A 20067-nucleotide genomic window follows, 5' to 3' on the forward strand; every position below is an offset into this window, starting at 1 on the left:
ACTGCTCCCTGCGGGGAACATCGTTTACCACGAAACTTTTACCACGCACTACCATTACAACGCAGGAATTACAACGAAAGTCGTTACAACGACTTTCGCTGGAGGGCGCTGTTGGATAGGGAATAGTTTAATTTTCTATCCAAAACCTTCCCTATTATCCACGGGGACTGGAGTTGGAATAGAAAATTTAACTATTCCACTATCCAGCGCCCCCCAACGCAAGTCGTTGTAACGACTTGCGTTGTAATACCTGCGTTGTAAAGGCATGCATGGTAAAAGCATGCGTTGAAACATCATACAACCCTCCCTGCTATATTAAGAAGTAGAGTATGGGCTGCCGGGCTCATTCAAGTGCCTGAATCAAAGGACACACCTCTTCGAACTCATCAGCCTTGTAAAGATTGGGGACTTCTCCAGAACTCAAGATGTTGTTGATATCTTCCACAAAAGCCTCATCCACGATCTGGGTGTCGTTGAAGAGGAACACTGTAGGCTTATCTTCCACACCGGTCTGGCGATAGAGCCTTTTAATATCTGCAAGGGAATAAGCTCAAAGTTCATTATGGGGATAATTCATTATGGACTACAGTTTGGACTGCCAAAAGTAAGTTCCCACGTGGAAGCCATTCTATGTACAAAATATGATTACTAACTTAGGTCACTGTGAAATCTGAAAACAAACAAATAATTCTGTTCGCTCATGTGTCAAGTATTTAGAGTTTACAAATGCAGTCCCATGACACCTTGCCCAATGTAAAGGTCTACAAATTTCCTAAGTTCCTTTCCTGAAGGGTAATTATCTGAATCAGTACGAAAATTAATACAGGACTCTCGTACGGGAGAAATACTGTTACCTAACTTTGAATGTGGAACTTTCTGCATCGACCTACATTGCAAGATCATCTCTGCAACTTCCTACAGTGCTGGCTATCTCGTCCAACCTTCTTGGATATGGGGTGCGCTCCTTACCTGTTTAACAATAGATCGTGTACATTTCAGCCTGGCTGGGATCAACCATAGGTCGAAGAGAAAGGGATCCATTCCTCAAGTCTCAGGATAGCCACATAGAATTCATTTACACGCCATCTATGTAAATAGTACAGTTTAACAGCCAGTCATTATCATGAAAAGCTGACTGAAAGCTGACCCTTCTGGACCTGAGTTGGATACCTCTGCTGGACATTTTCATCTATCAGATCCTGGAACATTTCCAACCGCCCAGCAGCTCATCCACATAGACAATACACTGAACCTTTTTCAATGGGATGTTAGGCGAGAACAAGAAATGCCTCACCATCTCCTGATGTCAATGGAGATGAACCCCCCCTTGATCTAGAAGTAGAACGCTATAACCTCTTATGACATCACTTCCTGAATACCGCCTGGATCCCCAGCTCCGAAGAGCCCAGTAAATGGAAGAGGGTGAGGAGGAGATATGTGTGTGTATTTCTGTGGCCGATTAATTTAGATATTCAAGGTCACAGACAGTCGTCACCGTTAGCTTGAGCTTCTCAAGGCTATGAAGTCTCAGCGAGTCAGCAGTCATCATAACTTTCTACTCTGCAGTACTCTCAATTCTAAGGGATCAATTATTATTGCAGCCCGTTAGCAAAACTCTCAGGGTAGGGAATAATCACAGCTACTGTGGCGGATGGGGGAAAGAGGCAAAGCTTCCCACGGCAGCGGCCGCTGGGTCTGCCCTTGGCATCCCAGCAGCTCCCCGCCTCAAGGCCCGACAGTCCTGGCGCCCACACCTGTCACTGCCAGCCCTATGTGGAAACACCCCAACGCTACTGGGCAACTAGCAGTTAGACCGCTTGGAGTGGGGAATAACTGCGTGCTACTGAATTGCCACAGAATTCGGCATGGCGCTTGAAGCGGGTAGCAAGCGGGAGCAGGGGCTTCTCCGCAGGGTGGGAGTAAAAGCGGGGGGTTGGGGTGACTGAGGTAGGGAGCGGGAAGTGCCCTGGCAGGGAGAGCATGGCATGCTTGCCGTAGAAAGAGGTGCGGCGTCGGCGGGGCAGAGGCTTGGCAGCCGAAGCCTCAATGAATTTTAGTGGCTGTTCCTTCTGGCTGGGAACACCGGGTCCGATATTCCCGACCCAGAGAAAACCGGCTGCGGGGCCAACATTTACCTAATGTCCTTACTCTAATGGCCTATATAGGTCCTGGGCATTCTTCAGGGCGATACTAGAAAAAGGAAATTCCCTAGTGACACAACCCCGTTAACTATACAGGTGACTGCTTAATAATATGCTAAATGTCAGCTTCAGCATGCAAACAAAAGACATGTACTTGCTGTCTTAAGGAAATACCTGCTGATTGAAATTGCAGTGTAATCTCATTTACATGTTGCTCATAACTACCTAATCATGAAAAAACTTGTATATTTGTCATATGTTGCGCTCTGTTGGAAATATTCTTTACAGGCTAAGAGTTTCAAAGTGTACTCTGTACTTTTTGCACATGTGTGTCCGAATTCTGGGCTTATCTCATATGTAGGCACCAAAATATGGCATAAAAGCAAGCACATTGTAATCGTAATGGTGTTAAATGTAATTGATAAACAAACTGAGACATAGAGAAACCACAATGGTTGGAGGCCGTATGGCCGTGACATGCATTATTATTCCAACATACATGTGAAGACATTGACACAAACATTTACTTGTGTTCCATTGTTGGCCTACCCAGGTTATAAATACATTGTACTTATCAGGGGGCGCAGGGGATAGGCCCTGTAGTCAGACACTGGAGTGCAGGTATTTATCACAGAGAGGAAAAGAGAAAAAACTGATTAGAAAGCATGAAGTGGGTATCTAGTAGTTGTGGCAACCACGTATCCGTTTTTACTTCAGTCTCACCACAGAAGAATTATCTTCAACAGAACTTGGGGTACTCAACAAAGGTTTGGGATTTGTCCCAACGACACAGATGGACAAATTCAAAATGAGATTAGAGCTGGAGTGATTTTTTCATAATATTTGCCTTTAAGCATTCTTTGGCAAGTTCCCACACACAGAAACCAAGGAAGGCCACCCAAACTTGTTGAAAAAAATCAGGTTTCCAACCTCCACCCTCATTAACCCCCCCTCCCCACCCAGCAGTACTAGCCATTGAAGAAGCAGTCATAAAAGAAGTTGCAGAATTTCAACCAAAAAGGAAAATCTTCCAAAACCTTACCAGACAGGAAAGAGAAGCTCTAGACTCACTCTGTAAAAAGGATCCCCTTGTAATAAAACCAGCGGACAAAGATGGCGCTATAGTAATTCAAAGCAAGAACGAGGGCCAAAACTGCACTGTGTCCAGAACAGCCCAGATGAAAAGGAGCGACTGAGAGGGAATTGGGTGTGACTTTGGCATGCTGATAGTGAACCCCAGTGAATGAAGGAGGTCCACCGTAGTCTGAAAGTGGGAGAAGTCAGCCTGAGGCAAGCCCACCATCAACAGCCAGTCGTCGAAATAGGGAAAGACTGGAACCCAGGGCTCCCAACCGGCTCTGCAGGGCACTAAGGCGCACCAGCGGAGTCGGGCTCCCCAAAGATTCGGCGGAGGGCTTCGTATAACGTACGAAGCTGGGCAGGGGATGCTCTGCCTCCCTTAAACGGGGGAGGCGCTGAGTTGTCCCTAAATGAGGCACCAGAGACAGAGCCTTAGAGAAACGACGCTCCGGGTCCCGAGTCGGGTCAGCCAGCCAACAGGGAGAAGGCAAAGAGCGATGGTGCTTCTTCGCCTTCTTCTTGTGCTTCGACTTACCCAAGGAGTGCTAAGACTTGGATGAGGTGTGGTGGCTCTGCGACCGGACTCGAGATATTCCTCTCACGCGAGACCGGGAGTGACGTGTAGCCGACTGTCGGGCTCCAAAAGCTTTCGGGACCGCTCCCGCAAAGACTTCGGATTCTTGGCCGACAGCCAGAGCCCGACTTCATGTCGTGGTCATGCTCCAGGCACCAGAGGCACACGAGGTGTGGGTCCGTCACAGACATCAGTTTGTGAAAGACCTCGCAGGGCTTGAAGCCGGCCCGACAATGGGACATCCCTCACGCACTAGGAGTTGAAGAGTCAAAAAAAGAAGTCAACAAAGGTTGAAAAAGTTTAGTCAAAAAGTGACTGAGAGGCAAGCTCTCTACGGATCTGCACTAGGCTGGCGCGGAAAAAGAAAGACCTTACGTCAGCTTGCAGGGGCGGCATCTAAGTAGGCACCGCGAAGTCATCCCGGCGACCACGACACCGACGAAGAGTCCACCGACACCACCTACCGATGCACAGTGTATTGTACTGCTGAGGAAAATATTCTCTGGATCCATTCTGGCACCAGGGGGTAATCCTAAAGTAAGGAATCTATAACTAATAAGCTCTTTCAGATAAACGTAACAGCACATGTTCAACTTTTTAAATAGACAGAACTTTGCCCTCTGGGCAGCTCAGGGCCTACACTAAGGGTGACTTATGTGCATTAAAAAAAAAGGTTTGCACCTGTCAAAAATGTTTATCTTGTTAGGCTGAAATGGCAGTTTAAAACTGCAAACACAGTCTGCAATGAGACATGTTTAAAGGAAGTGAATGGCACAATCAGTGCTGCAGACCCACTAGTAGCATTTCATTTACTGGCCCTGGTTACATGAAGTACCACTTTACTAGGGAATTACAAGTAAATTAAATATGCCAATTGGGTGTAAGCTAATTTTACCATGTTTAAAGGAGAAAGCACAAGCACTTCAGCATTGGTTGGCAGTAGTAAAGTGTGCAGAACCATAAAGCCAGCAAAAACAAAGTCAGCAAAATAGGAGGCTGAAAGGCAAACGTTGGGGGAAAACACGCAAAGTAAGGTCCAACAGTTCACAATTATCTGTTTTTCAATGTGTTAGCCAGTAGTTCTTATGTGACTCACATCATGAGGTGCATGTGATGCAGTAAGTGCATGATCAGTGCTATTATGTCATGTTATGTTATTTGAATTTTTGAGCGCACAGCTGCCCCAGCTAAGGGGCGTCCCGGCGCTATAACTGGAGAAGGCAACATAACTAATAACACAGAAAGAAATTAGGAGTGATTAATAAGGCAGAGGAAAGAAATAAGTTTTGACAGCTTTCCTAAAAGCAAAAAGATCATCCAGGGTGCGAATATAGGCAGGAAGTGAGTTCCATAGCTTGGAGGCCAAGACCATAAACGATCGGCCGCCCAATCTACATCTCTGGAATCGGGGGACAATTGCCAGATTTTGGCCAGCAGAACGAAGACTGCGTGATGGAATATACAAAGACAGAAGGTGCTGAAGGATGATAGGGGTGTCAGATTTGAGAATTTTGAAGGCAAAACAGAGGGCCTTGAACTCTATGCGCCTGATTACTGGCAACCAGTGCAGATTGTAAATTGTACTACGGGCTGAGCAGAAGCGCAGCAGGCCCACCAGGGCTCTAGCTGCCGCGTTCTGCACCCGTTGAAGTCGCGATACTTCCGCCTGGTTGGCACCCAAGAGCAGTGAGCTCGCGTAATCGAGCCTCGATAGAACGCGAGCTTGGATTACCATCTGGCGGGTGGGGGAATCAAAAAATCTGAGGATAGGCCTCAAACCACGCAGGATGCCAAAGCATGTGGATGCCACCTTCTTAGTATGGACCGAGAAGGTTAGTTTGGAGTCTAACCAGATGCCAAGATTTCTGAGTTCAGAGACCGGTTTAGGAGGAGGTCCCAGCTCCTTAGGCCACCAGCTGGCACCCCACCAATCAGGATGTTTCCCTAGCACCATCACCTCAGTTTTGAGGGCGTTAAGTTGTAAACAGTTGGAAGTAAACCAACTAGCAACAGCCCTCAAACCATCCGCAAAGCTCGACGCCAGTTGGTCAGAGTCCCCGTTAAGAGCCACCGCCAACTGGGTATCATCGGCATAAGATACCATAGTGAGACCCCAACTCTTCGCAACCTCCGCCAAAGGTTGAACATACAGGTTGAAGAGAGTGGGGCTCAATGCCGAGCCCTGTGGAACTCCTTGAGTGATGGCATGGGACTTGGATCTGAACGGTGGCACTACAACCTGAAAAGATCGCTCCGAAAGGAACGATTGGAACCAATCCAGCGCCCTGCCTGAAATGCCCGCCTCACCAAGCCTTCGAATAAGAATGGTATGAGATACAGTGTCAAAGGCGGCACTAAGGTCCAAAAGGACCAGTGCCGCCGTTTGACCTGCATCTAGTACAGAGCGGAGATGTTCGACCATAAATAAAAGTGCCATCTCTGTACTATGTCCAGATCTAAAGCCATTCTGTGTAGGATCTAATAGATGTACATATTCCAGATGGTTTGTTAAGATGTTATTAACATGGGACTCTGTAATCTTTGCCACCCAGGGAAGAAGGGAGATAGGTCGATAACTCTCCGGCATCAACGGATCCAATCCAGGCTTCTTTAGGATGGGCATGACACAGGCAGCCTTCCAACTAGGAGGAACTAAGCCGGTGGTAAGGGATTGTTCCACCAGATGGCGAATGGGAGGAAGGCAAAAGGACGCCGAGTCCATAAACTGGGCAGGTCTCAAAGGGTCATCTGGTGAACCAGACTTGACCCTGGCTGCTAGGAGATTAAACTCCTGCTCCGATGGTGTAGGGAGAAATGCCAAGCACTGCGAAGTACGCAATGTCTAAATCGTAATGCCAGGATCAGCTTTGGGAAAAGAGCGATAGATGGCATTTACTTTTTCCACAAAGAAGCTGGCTAACGACTCACAGTGAGCAAGGGAGCAGATCTCCGTAATAGGAAGTCTGTTCGCTGTGAGCTCCTTCAAAACTTTAAAAACCAGTTTGGACAGGTTAGAGCTCGCCTGAAACTCCCGTGCATAGTAGTCAGCTCGGGCCCGGCAAACAGCTCTATGATATTTCTTTACCTTGGCCAAGTAGCATACTTTCAGGTCTTTATCATAATTCTTCCTCCATGCTCTTTCGGCTTGTCGGCAGGTGGCTTTGATACACCCGAGTGCCTCCGTGTACCAGGGGTTAGGCTGAGAATGTCGATTCCTGCTCCAACCGGCTGGGATTAATACGTCAAGGACTTTAACAATCCAGGCGCAGAAGATGGTATACCCGGTTACAACGTCATCCGTGAGAGCCAGAGGTGTAGTGATCAAAAGACGGTGGAAATCCTCCAATTTGAGCTTTTTCCAGGGCCGCCTGAAAGATGTTTTATCCGGCTTCCCAGTAGATTGTGTCACCATTGTGACAGAAAGCTCAATGAGGAAATGATCACTCCATCCCATGGGTCTAGGAGGTAAAACCTCGGCCAGTTGCAAATTTGTAAAAACCGGATCGAGGATATGGCCTCCCTCGTGAGTCGGATGACGGACCAGTTGGAGCAGTTGTACTGCTTCAAGGTCATCCAGCAGACCTCTCACCACTGGTATCTCCGTGGCATCAAAGTGTATGTTGAGATCGCCAATGATGGTAATATTAGAAGAGAGCAGTGAGAGAGAGCTTACCAGCTCAGGAAGGGCTTTCCTGAAAGCACTATCACTCCCCGGAGGGCGGTAAATCAAAAGGCCTGAAAGTGTTTGATGCTGACTAACACTGATGGAAAAGTGGGCACACTCTGCTCCAGCCAAGACCATAGGCTTCCAAGTGCAGGTGAAGCAAGTTTTGAAGGCCACGGCAATGCCTCCACCTCTCTCCTTACGATTTAATGTATGGCATGCGTAACCCGGGGGAAGGGCCAGATTAATAATGGCCGTATCCTCATCACCCAGCCAGGTCTCCGTCAGGAAGAAGATATCAGGACCTTCTAAGGAGATGAGTTCATAAATATCTCGATGATGTTTCGGCAAGGATCTGACATTATGGTGCCACAATTTAACGGCACTAAAAGGTAAAGGTTTCTTTTTACAGTGCAGCAGTACCTGGCTAGGGGCCATCGTCGGTGCCGATAGATCCCACCATCCACAGGGGCAGGTATGAGGGCCGCACAGGGGATGCTGAGCTACGTGCGAACAAGAGGGTAGTCTTCGTCTAATCAGGTGGAGAGCCTGACTGGAATACTGATAGATCATGGTTGCCGCACAATAGTGTCCTGCCGCGTCCTGCGTCTTCCTTGCGCGGACGAGCGCAGACGAGCAGACTCTGGCTTGACTCAGGCGCGAGTCAGGCGCTACCGCTGCGCGTCACCGCTGCGCGCATGGAGTGAGCTTTAAGTATAGGCTCACCTGGACTCCTGCAAAGCGCTAGAGCGCTCAGGCAAGTGGCGCGTTCAGCAGTAGCCACCCCCAAGATGGCGACCAGGCGCCAGCGAGCAGGCAACAAGGTAACAAACTCCGCTCTAACGCGGTGAGGGCACAATTACAGTGCAAGTGTGGGGGCACAGCGGTAATATTATTAAAATCAGGGGAAACAAAATTAAACAAAACCAAGATACAATAAGCGGTAGTTTTAAAATAGTTATCAGCGCTGCACGCTTAAGATCACAGCAGCATAGCGCGCGTACTATCACCTATCCCATATACTACAACAAATAACTTCCAATGACACCACAGTTAAGCTGTGTGAATGTTTCACCTCGCGACAATATATTGTTCAATGTATTTCCCAGTGGTGTTCAAGTGACTCATCGCATAAGGTACATGCAATGCAACAAGTGCCTGTCCAATGCTATTTCATACTTCTCAATCACAATGCTGTCAATCATCTGTGTAAATGTTCTTTATTGCAAGACCAGCTATTATAAGGATTGTGTTTCTCATATGCACACAGTGGTTCAGAACTGACTCATGTCATACAGCGCATATCGTTAAAAGCTGACTCATGTCATAGGGCACATATGATGCAGCATGTGCCACTCCAATTCTTTTACATGCATGATATCAGTGACACCACATTTTCAGTGAATATGTTTCACTGCATGAGCATCTATTGTTCAGTGCACTATCAAGTGCTTCCCATGTGAGGGGTATGCAGTCCAACATGTGCCAATATAAGGTTAGTCTATACATATCTCAATGATACCGGAGTCAATTGTATGGATATGTCTCACTGCACCGTCATCAATTCTTTAATGTGTTACCCAGTTTTCATTGATAATTCCTGTAATAAGGTGCATGCAACGCAAAAAGTACCAGTCCAATGCTATTACATATATATCTCAAATACATCACAGTCAATCTGTGTGAAAATGTTTCACTACACCACCATCAATTGCTCAATGAGATACCCAGTGGTTCTCCGGTGACACATCATAAGGTGTTTGAGATCCAACATGTGCCAGTCTAAGGTTAAAACATAAATATTCCAATGACACCACAGTCAATCTGTATAAATGTGTTTCACTACACCACCATCAATTGTTCAATGCACTACCCAGTGGTTCTTAGAAGACTCACCTTCTCGAAATTCCTGCTTGCGGTAGGACTTTGTTACTTCAATCTGAAAAACATTGTAGACACAGATCCAGGATGCCAAGCGAGCCAAGCTTTCCCTCCCACTGCCGCCGATGCCAATCAGGAGCATGTTTCCCCGGAGCTGGCCAATGACTCGGACGATGCGAGTTACTGGAGAGAGAAGGACAGAGATAAAGTCAGACAGAATACATCAAATTAATTCTGACTCAGGAATGACCAGAAACATTTGTGTAAATGCAGCGGTATTTAGGATACTTTTGTGTCATGGGCATCAATAGGAAATTGTGCAAACATTTTGACCACATGAGACAATGTTGAAATGTCGATCAAAAACAGGGAAGGTTTGTGTCTTACAAAATACAGCACAGTCCGAATAATACTGCTATAAAAACAAGCAACAAAATAAGGGCCAGATTACAGGTTGCACTGCACTAAAGAGGTGGAAACTCTGTAGCTATAAAAACTGGTAACAAAAGCAGCAACATCCTGTGAGTAGTGTTCAATTACAAGTTGACTCCCATAAAATGGGAAATACCTATGCAGACGCAGATTTAAGTGGTACAATTAAGCATGAAAACTCTACTTTCATGTGGATTAATGCACCCATTTGTACGGGCCATGCTCTGAACAGAACGTTAATGGAGGTAGAAGGGACAGTGTAGAAGGTAATGCCAGCCCTTTCCCTGCCTGTCGCTTTTCCTTCTTTTATCCCTACCACCCCATTGTATTCTTTATTTTCCACTCACCAACCCAAAGCTGCTCTTGTTTACTCAATTTTGTTATCAAATGTCTCTGACCGCCCTAAATCGAATGTAGAGAACGCTTGGGAGACTGACCTCGATGTCTCCCTCTCTGTTGCATTGTGGGATCGGTTATGGTCCAAACTTTTTAAGGTATCTAATGCTGCACGTATTACTCAATCTTTATTCTTCATATATCATAGGGTTGTTATTACCCCAGTTAGTATACATAAGTTTTCCCATACTTCTTCCTCGTTATGTTGGTCATGCTCCAAAGAAACTGGGACTCTTAAACATCAATTATACGAATGTTCCTCTGTTTTATCATTTTGGACTGAAGTATGGAATATCTGCATGCCAATGTTTTCTTGCTCCGCCCCATTATCTTTATTGAATGTTTTTTTAGGTTCTTTATCCGATGATATTGTTATTGTATCCTCTTCTGCTAAGTTATTGGACCTGTTTTTGCTCTTGCATTTAAAGTTATTTTATCGTGTTGGAAAGATAACTCAAAGCTCTCTGTGCATACTTGGTGGAACTTTATTTGTGATGAACACTGAATTTCTATTGCATCATCCAATTCTGTCCCCCTAAAAATTAAATCTGATCTTCTTTGGCTTCCGTTCACCACTTATCTTTCCTCCAAATCTCCTACTTCCTTACTTTCTACTAATCCCACATTTTAATCCTGATCATCTCTTTCTTTTATTCTTTTCCCTCTTTCCTCTCTTTTCCTTTCCTCTTTTCTTTTCCCTTATCTTCCCTATCCTCTTTCTCTTTCCCCCCTTACTTATAAAATTATTTGTGATCACATATGACATGTATACGCAGTCTTATGTATTTTTTCCTTACATGCATGACATTTCTTTTGTGTTATCTTTCAAATGATAAATAAAAAATTTCTAAACAGAAAAAAAGAAGGTAATGCCAGAAGTCTCAAATCGATACAGACATTCATTATTGTCATCTTAGATTCCATCTTAAAACTCATAGGACAGTGAAGGTTTTAAGGTAATTAACCTGCGGCTAGATAGTCTCTATTAGATCAGGCGTTACCGAAGGTAAGTAACTTCTCCTGTGAGTAAGTAACTTTTTAGAACTTCTGTTCACTACACAATTAACAATAAAAGTCACTACTTTGAGTTATACTTTTTTGTCCTGATTACAAGTCAGATTGAGTGGTAAATATCACTGTTCCTGCTCGCAACTGGCCTGGTGTTCCCGCACCTGAATTTTACGGTTGTGGGAATGCCAAACCCAATTCTACCAGAAAGAAATATATAACTGGTAAAATTGAAAGAGGGAAGCAAGCATAGCCAAGCCCCAGCCATCTGCCCTTCCTGACCCCCTCCTATGACACAACTGAAGCATGCAGTGCTCCCTATGCTGCTCCACAGCCTTCCCTGTCAACCTCCCCATCATCTAAAATATTTCCCAGGATTCAGACTGGATCTGGAAACTTTTGGTGAGCAGTACCCCTGCACACCAGTACATGGCATAGTTGGGCTCAGCGCGGTATTGTCGGAGTTGTCTGCATCAGAAACTACGTGCACGGAGCCATTGTAGGAGCCACCCCAGAATGCTGCAGTTAGTGTTTTTTTCACAACTTTCCACACCAGAAGCGCAGAGCCACCAACAACACTGGCCACTGGTGCGCTAAGCTAGGGCCCCTGAAAAAGGGGACAATCCTTTACTCTAAAATCCGTTCGCAGAGCAGAGAGGATGGGTGAGTCGGTAATGAATCAGCAGCTAAATAGAGTCTGTACCAGATAAGACGTTACAGAAGGTAAGTAATTTGTACATCAGACAGAGACCTTACCTTAGACTAGATACCCAGGCATTATCTCTCCAGAGGAGGTGCTGATATATGGATAAGACTAAGAAGTCCTGTAGAACCGAACGAGCAAAGTGACCATCACACGGTAACTCACTGTCTGGGCAAACATGCTTCATAAACGTGTGTAAGGAAGCCCATGTTGCTGCCAGACAGATATCCAGGACAGGAACTCAGCCAGTTCATAACCATGGCTCTGGTAGAATGAGTTCCCAAACCTTCAGGAGGTTGCTTTTTGGCCAATGCCTAGTAGATCTTCAAGCAGGGCAATATGCATCAAGAGCTGGTCTGTTTCTGCACCACCTTCCCTTTCTTTGCTCCGACGTACATCACAAAGAGTTGGTCATCCATCTGGAGCTCATTTGTTCAGTCAAGGTAGAGCGACAATGCTCCTTCTGACTCCAACCAATAGAGTCTCTCCTCTTCTTTAGAGGAGTGAGGATGAGCGTAAAAGGTAGGCAGAAGATGGATTGGCCTCCGTGAAGGGGAGTTACTACCTTTGGTAAAAAAAGATGCAAGAGTCCGATGGACCAGCTTGTCTGGGTAGATGTTAAGATACGGAGTATAAACCGACAGTGTCTGTAACTCACTGACCTTCTGGGTAGATGTTATTGCCACTAGGAAGGCCATTTTTCTTGTGAGAAACTGAGTGGTCAGTTGTGTAGTGGCTCAAAGGGGGCACACATTGGAAATGTGAGAACAATAGGTGTTGGTGAGAACAATGCTGGAGACCTTTCAGGAACCTACGTACAATAGGGGATTTGAAAAGGGATGACTGTTCTAGCAACTGAAGAAATGCCAAAATGGCAGAAAGAGGACCTTTTAACATGCCCAAAGCAGAGTCCTGCTGGGCTAAGTTAAGAATGATAAACAAAGAACCTGGGAAATGGGGGCCCATATTTATCTGTACACCATGCCACAAACTTGCTCCAACGGCAGGGGTATGCCCTTGTGGTGGAGGCATGCCTGACTGCCAAGAAAACATAGCAGACTTTGGGAAGAAGGTCAAAATCTGTCCGCTGTAGCCATTAAATCTCCATGCACGAAGGCAAAGAGTTTTCAAGGTCAGGTGCAGAACCCTGCCCCGTTGCTGCAACAAGAAAAGACCCACCCACAGTGCTTTTACGCAACATCTCGGGATACCAGACTCTCCATGCCCAATCCGGAGCCACAAAAACTACTTGGGGCCAGTCGTTCCTGATCTTCTTTAGAACTCTGGGCAATAATGGTATTGGAGGAAAGGTGTACAGTAGGCCGGAGCCCCCTTTGAGACAAAAAAGCATTACAAAGCAACAGCCCCCTTGAAAACTCCAGTGTGCAAAACTGCTAACATTGCAGTTGTTGGTAGAGGCCAAGAGATTTAATCATGGATCTCCCTACTCTTGGGTAAGACCTTGTGCCACCTCCGGATGGAGACACCATTTGTGATCTGCTAGGCATTGACAGCTAAGTTTGTACGCTTTGGCGTTGGGAGAGCCTGCTATGTGTTGAACCAATAGGCATATGCCCTATTGTTTTAGCCAAGTTCATAGGCGCAAAGCCTCTTCAACAAAGGATCCAGAACCCCACCCACTATGTTGGTTGCAATATCAAATGAGGGTTGTTTTATCCTGTGAACACCATTACCAGCCTTCCCCTGAGTGAAGGATCACCCAAAGCTCCAACTGATTGATGGGGAGCCCAAATTCTTCTGGACTCCAGAGTCGTTTGATCTCCACTTCTCCCAGATGGCTGCTCCAGGCCAAGAGTGACACATTTGCACTACAGTCCGCTCTGGTTGGGGAAGGGAGGCGTGTCTTCTATTGACTCAATCACAGCCGGTTAGCCACTACTGAAAATCTTTTGCAGTTCCCTCCGAGACCTGGACCATGTCAGAGAGATTCCAATGATGCTGCACCCACTGGAACTTCAGGTCCTGCTGCAGAGTCTGCATATGCCAATGGGCATGTGTCACTAATAAGAAGGAGGCCATGAGGCCCAGCAGACTCAGAGTCAGTCTCACCAAAATGCAAGATAGAGGCTGAAACATTGGTATCATAGCCTGAATATCCTGGAGCTTGCAGCATGGGAGAATAAGCCCGAAACTACACAGCGTCCAGAACAGCTCAGATGAAAGGGAGCATCTGGATGGAGTCAGGTGTGATTCTGGAATGTTGACAGAGAACCCCGGCGAATGCAGAAGGTTCGCTGTAGTCTGGAGGTGGGAGACGACTGTGTGGGGGAGCCCGCATTCAACAGCCAATCGTCGAGGTAGGGGGGAAGACTGGAATCACTTATCACCATAGGTGAGCTGTGACCAACGCTCTCACTTTCATGAAAATCTGAGAGGCTCTGGTAAGGCCAAAAAGTAGCACAGAAAACTGAATGTGCTCATGAACCGCAGGGTTGAGGATGAGAAAATATGTGTCCTGAAAATCCAATGATACCATTCAGTCTCCTGAGTCCAGGGCAGACAGGACATGAACGAGTATTTTGGATTCCTCCATTTTCAGGAAGAGATTGAAAAGATGCAGGTCTATGTGGTTCCCAAAATCCGGACCCTGTGGTTTTCCCGATATCGAGGTCCAATACCCGTGTCACGAAACCTCAACGTACCGAGACGATTTTGGTGTCTACGAACCGATAATGATTAGGACATCATTCCTATGTATTTGCGTTACAATCGAGGGTTGGCAACACCCCTAAATCACAGTTTCCGTCCCATCCCTTAAACTCCATTTTGTGAACGGCATCCATCTTGCATCTTGCCCTCATGATAAGTCAATTAAAGGTCGAGCTTGATCCAAATAGACACGTCCATCTTTCGTGACTTTCCCCTGACCTGTCCCAACTGACTCCACTGTCTTCGGCCAAACCTGTTTAGGCAGCTCCTCGCCCAGTGGCCGAATACGATAGCATCTACGCATAACATTCCACGAACCATTCACTACATACAGCCCATGTTTCCTTCAAACACGCACCTGTCCCCGTATCTTGTTTATGGCGCTTTTATGGCTGGGTTGTACCTTCCTTTATTGGTGGTTCATCTATATCTGATGGGAGTTCCCGATCCAACTGGGTAATCTATCAGCAAACTGGACATCTAAAATATGGGCTTGCTTACATGACTTCGCTCTTTGTATTGTTGTAGAAATATGTGTGTTGCCATACCATAAACTCAAGAATTCTTGCTTGAAGCCATATATTTGATATATAAGGAGACGGCTGGTTCTGTAAAAACGAACAGTCTCCCAAGAACCTACTCTCTGTGTGGTGTACTTCTGGGACACGTGTTACTTGGTAGCTACCAATAAAACTTGATCTTTGACTGCGACTAGAAGACTACGTGTTTCTGTGGTCCGGAACAAGGGAACTCAGAGGTCTTCGGGTGTTATCCCCTGACACCAGCGGGTTCCTAAAAACCCGTTACCTCAGTTGGCGCCCAACTCGGGGCGATATCAAGCGGTGACGGTCCAAGCCAGATGTTCGTGAGGAGCTTCGTGTGAAAATTCCGGAGGACGGCCAGCCACTTCAGCGACCCCTGTATGTCGACGTGGTTCCGAAGGTCTTTGCTGCGAGGTTCCCCGCGTCCCGACGGCTACGAAGGACTGCTGCCCTGACTATCGCCTTGTTTTGGACCCAGTGATCCTTGGTAGAGCGAAACGATAGACGAGTCTTCTAGCGACGTCATCGATCTTCAAATACTTCAGTTAAGTATAAGTGGAGCGTCTCCTAGTCCTTAGTTTGTTCTTAGTTTTTGGTATCCTTGAGATACGACTTGATTTGGAACTTGCAAGCCCCAAAGCCGAAGGACTCGTGTATTCACGAGAAATATCGTAACAGATAATCCTTTGAAGTTTGAAGCTAGACCAGTGAGCGAAGATGCCTGGTTTTAGCAAACTTGGAAACTTGTTTTGTCTTGGTTGTAGTAAGGACTCCCAGTTGGAAGATTCTTGTCCGGTTCCTCCAATTGGAACTCCAATGTATGAACTCTATGTGAAGCACGGCGTAGGTCCTATCACATATAACGAGGTATGGATAAAATACACCCGCAAGGATGGTGTTTTAAAATGGCTCCAATATGGTAGTTTCGACCAAGAAATATTAGATAACTTAGAGGTCAAATTGTTCAAGAAGAAAGCCCGGCCGGCAATGTTTGACTCTTTCCGCTTATGGCGCAAGGAAGCCAAACAGAAAGAAATAAGACTAGCAAAAAAGAATAAAAGAGGTATGTCAATGGTGCAAGCTGCCGTTGCATACAGAGATAACGAGGAAGAGCAGGAGAGCGAACAGATGCTTAGGAGCAAGAAACTAGCGATAGATAAATGTTACCCGATGCTGCCAAATAGAGGAAAAGGTCAACAGGAAGGATCCGAGAAAGATCCATTGATGTCCCACCTATTAAATTCTCCGCCACCCTATGCACAAAATGCCACAGCACCTCCGCAACCTTTCGTTGCACCTTTGGTAGCTGTAATACAGGCTCCTTTACCGCACTCACCAGCTACTCTTCAGCTGGCTCCTGTTTCTTTGGCACAGCCTCCTCAAGGCTCACCGATCGCATCTATTTCTCCTACCGTTCCTTCTAAAATTTCGCCTAGCGCACCTTCTAGTCTCTCTGATACTCGTTCTACGAACATTTCTGTTTCTGCTTTGCGTGACTCTGTTCTACTACCAGCTATTCCTCCACTTTCACCTTTCGTCTGGCATAAAATGGCCAGCATTGTTACTAACTTTCCTTCACCACTTTTTCGGTCGCCTAAAACGACCCCTAACACGGAACGAAGACAATTACGAAGCCAAATGCCTGATTATCAGGAAAGGGAAACATTGAATAAGTTAGCACGAAATTGGGCTATGGATACAGCGAGATATGATGTAGAGTCTGTCATGAACGTTTTCCGTCAATGGGATGAACCAACGCAAAGATATGTCTTTGAGCAGATGTGTGTTTTCCTGTGTGAGGATTTGGAAGATAATGGTCAGAAGAGCAACCTGCAGGAGTTGTGTAGGTTACGATTTAAATTTGGGGAGGGTATGATAGTTGGTCCCGACGTTGAAAGAGCAGTAGAGATATTATTATCACATCGAAGTACAGGTGGTAATTCTGGGTCATCCTCTGACAGTGGTACGTATAGTAGGAAAAGAGCGAGACAGTACCCTATGAGAGAGGTTCCTCCGGTGTGGAGGGAAGGTGATGCAAACGCAGTTCCAACGGTTCTGCCTCATTTCCAGCGTGTATGGGTACATGTCCCCTGGAAAAGATCCGAAGTTCTAGCACTCAAGCAGACACTACCCGATCCCCGTAAAAACCCGACTGGGTATTATAAGGAGTTGTCCCAAACTGCAAGCTCATGTATAATGAATTTAGCAGATATAGACATGTTGTTTGGAACATTGTTCCACATCCTTTATGGAGTAAGATACGTCATACGGATCATGACCAAGAATTAGGTGACTCATGGGCAAACATTGCGACTACAGATGCTAGACAAATCGGTGGTTTCAAGCCTGAGCCGTTAATAGCTGAACTTCCTGGTAGAATTATCGCATACATGAAGACAATTATGCCTGAAGTACGTGTAAACTGGGACAAGCTATCCGCGTGCAAGCAGAAGAAAGACGAGAATGTGTCTGACTTCTTCACGAGATTTGAGGAAACCTTCACTGACCATAGTGGTCAGGATATGGCTACCGAGGGTGGCCAAAGACTGCTTGTAGACAAGTTTGTACACAATTTGCTTCCTGAATTGTGTGCTAAACTAAAAGACTCAGAAAGTGCTTGGGCTGTCTCTACGTCAGCGCAGATTCTAGCAACAGCCCAGTACTATGAAAATAGGCGGAAAGACGAGTTAGACAAGGCAGACAAAAAGACGAAAGATTTGAAAACTAAAGTTCTTCTCCAACAGGCCTATCAGCCTCGTATGGCTAGCCAGCCTAATTATCAACAGAATCTGCAGTACTCTAGAGACGCGCAAGGAAACGAGCTTTCCCATCAGCGTCCTACGTATGGCCCGAATCAATGTGCGTATTGCAAAGAAGAGGGCCATTTTAGGAATAATTGTCCGGCTCTTGCACGACGTTTAAACGGTGCACAAGGTGTAAGGGAAAGAGGTGTTCAGCATGCCTCTAGAGGTAGAGGCCGTGGAAATTTCACTCAGAATATAACTTCTTTTCCACCTCAGAAATCAATGAATAGCTTTGATCAACAGGGTAATTCATCGTCCAAGTCAGCTCAGTACTATGCTGACGACTATTACACCGAACACGACAATGAGGGTAACGATCGCTAGGACAGCCATGGACAAAGAGAGGGAGTTGTTTCAGTTCCAGTAGCTCAGGATGGACCTTATGTCGAGGTAATTACCTTAGGAGTGTCAGAGCCATTTCTGCTGGATACTGGTGCTACAAAAAGTTCTATTATGCACTCAAAACTTCCTGGCGCACCTTTGTCTGGCGAAATGAATGTCTCAGTAGGCTTCTCTGGCGCCCCTGTTAGAAACCCGATCTCTAGTCCTATTTCCGTTTCTGTTGGCCCCTGTGAATTAGAAGCACCCCTCATTCTTACAACAGGTTGCGGTGAAAATTTGTTAGGATTGGATTTGCTAAAGAGGTTGTACGCGACTTTGTACTGTTCTCCCTCGGGAGTACAGCTTACTTTAGGGAGAAAAGTCATTTCTCCAATGTACTTGTCAAAAGAAGATATCCCAACCGAATTGTCATCACTTCCAGATATACTATGGGCTAATGGTTCCAACGATGTAGGTCGTTTAGAGATAGCACCGTATGTCATAACTTTGAAAGCAAACGTCAGATTGCCACGTATTCCCCAATACAAAATTTCTAACGACTGCGAACAGGCATTGTTAACGATCGTTTATGATTTGGTCGATAAAGATGTTATCGAGGAAACAACAGGAAACATTTGTAACAGTCCAGTTTTACCGGTCTTGAAACGTACTGATCCTTCACAGCCCCCTGTGTATAGGTTTGTGATTGACCTCCGAGAAGTAAACAAGGTAGTTATACCACAGTTTCCAGTCGTCCCCGACATTACTGCTTTATTGACAATGGTTCCAGCTTCAGCAGCTTGGTTCTCGGTGATTGACCTGAAGAACGCTTTCTTCAGCATCCCGATCGCCGAAGAGAGTAGAGACCTTTTCGGCTTCAATTTAGGAGGACGAAGCTTCCGCTTCAAATGCGCTCCTCAAGGCTACTGCGAAAGTCCATCAATATTCAGTCAGGCTCTGAAAACACAACTAGACACAATTGTACTGCCAGATGGGTCAACATTGATTCAGTACGTAGACGATCTACTGATCGCTGCAGACACTGAAGAGATTTGCAAGGAAGCTACGTTGTCGCTATTACGTCACCTATGTGACATGAAGCACAAAGTCTCCCTTTCAAAACTGCAATTTTGTCGACAAGAAGTAACCTACCTAGGTCACATCTTATCGAAGGAGGGAAGGAGACTGACACCAGAAAGAATACAGGCAATCACAGAACTAAGTGCCCCAAGGACACTGAGAGGTGTCCGAGCTTTTTTTGGGCATTACATCGTACTGTAGACAATGGATACCGAATTTCTCACTACTAGCCAAACCCTTACTGTCACTACTCCGCAAAGACACGCCTAAACCTATGCCTTGGTCTGAAGATTGTCAGACGAGTTTCCGCGAGTTGCGCGATGCATTGTGTTCGGCTCCTGTGTTGGGAAACCCCAACTACAGTAAGCCTTTTACATTGTATGTCCACGAAAAAGAAGGTTGTGCATTATCAGTCTTAATGCAACTCTTTGGGGACAAACAGCGCCCATGCGCGTATTTTTCGGCAACTCTAGATCCAGTGGCTAAGGCACTGCCAAGTTGTCTAAGAGCAACAGCCGCAGCAGCTGTCTGCATTCGACAGTCTGCTGGATTAGTCATGAATAACACTCTGATCGTTATGGTTCCGCATGCAGTAGACATTTTACTAAATAGGACAAAGACACAACACCTTACTAGCGCTCGACTATCCAGTTACGAACTTACCCTGCTAGCAAGTCACATCCATATAAAGAGGTGTGATACACTCAATCCCGCTACGTTATTACCCATCCCGACAGAGACAGACAAGATTGACAAGCATGACTGCTGTTT

At 46.0% G+C, this 20067-nt stretch overlaps 1 protein-coding gene across 2 annotated transcripts in view; it reads right to left on the reverse strand.

Moving 5' to 3' along the window:
* DNAH2 (dynein axonemal heavy chain 2) overlaps nucleotides 1-20067 on the reverse strand; it is a 3497426-nt gene that overhangs the window by 969185 nt on the left and 2508174 nt on the right. For both annotated transcript variants that reach the window (XM_078670326.1, XM_078670327.1), the window contains 2 exons: nucleotides 9356-9523; nucleotides 374-534 (listed from right to left, as the gene is read on the reverse strand). In XM_078670326.1, coding sequence (XP_078526452.1) covers nucleotides 374-534; nucleotides 9356-9523 — 329 coding nt within the window. The remainder of the gene's footprint in view (nucleotides 1-373; nucleotides 535-9355; nucleotides 9524-20067) is intronic.

The sequence above is a fragment of the Lissotriton helveticus genome, chromosome 12, assembly GCF_964261635.1.
Source record: "Lissotriton helveticus chromosome 12, aLisHel1.1, whole genome shotgun sequence".
Classification (NCBI taxonomy): domain Eukaryota; kingdom Metazoa; phylum Chordata; class Amphibia; order Caudata; family Salamandridae; genus Lissotriton; species Lissotriton helveticus.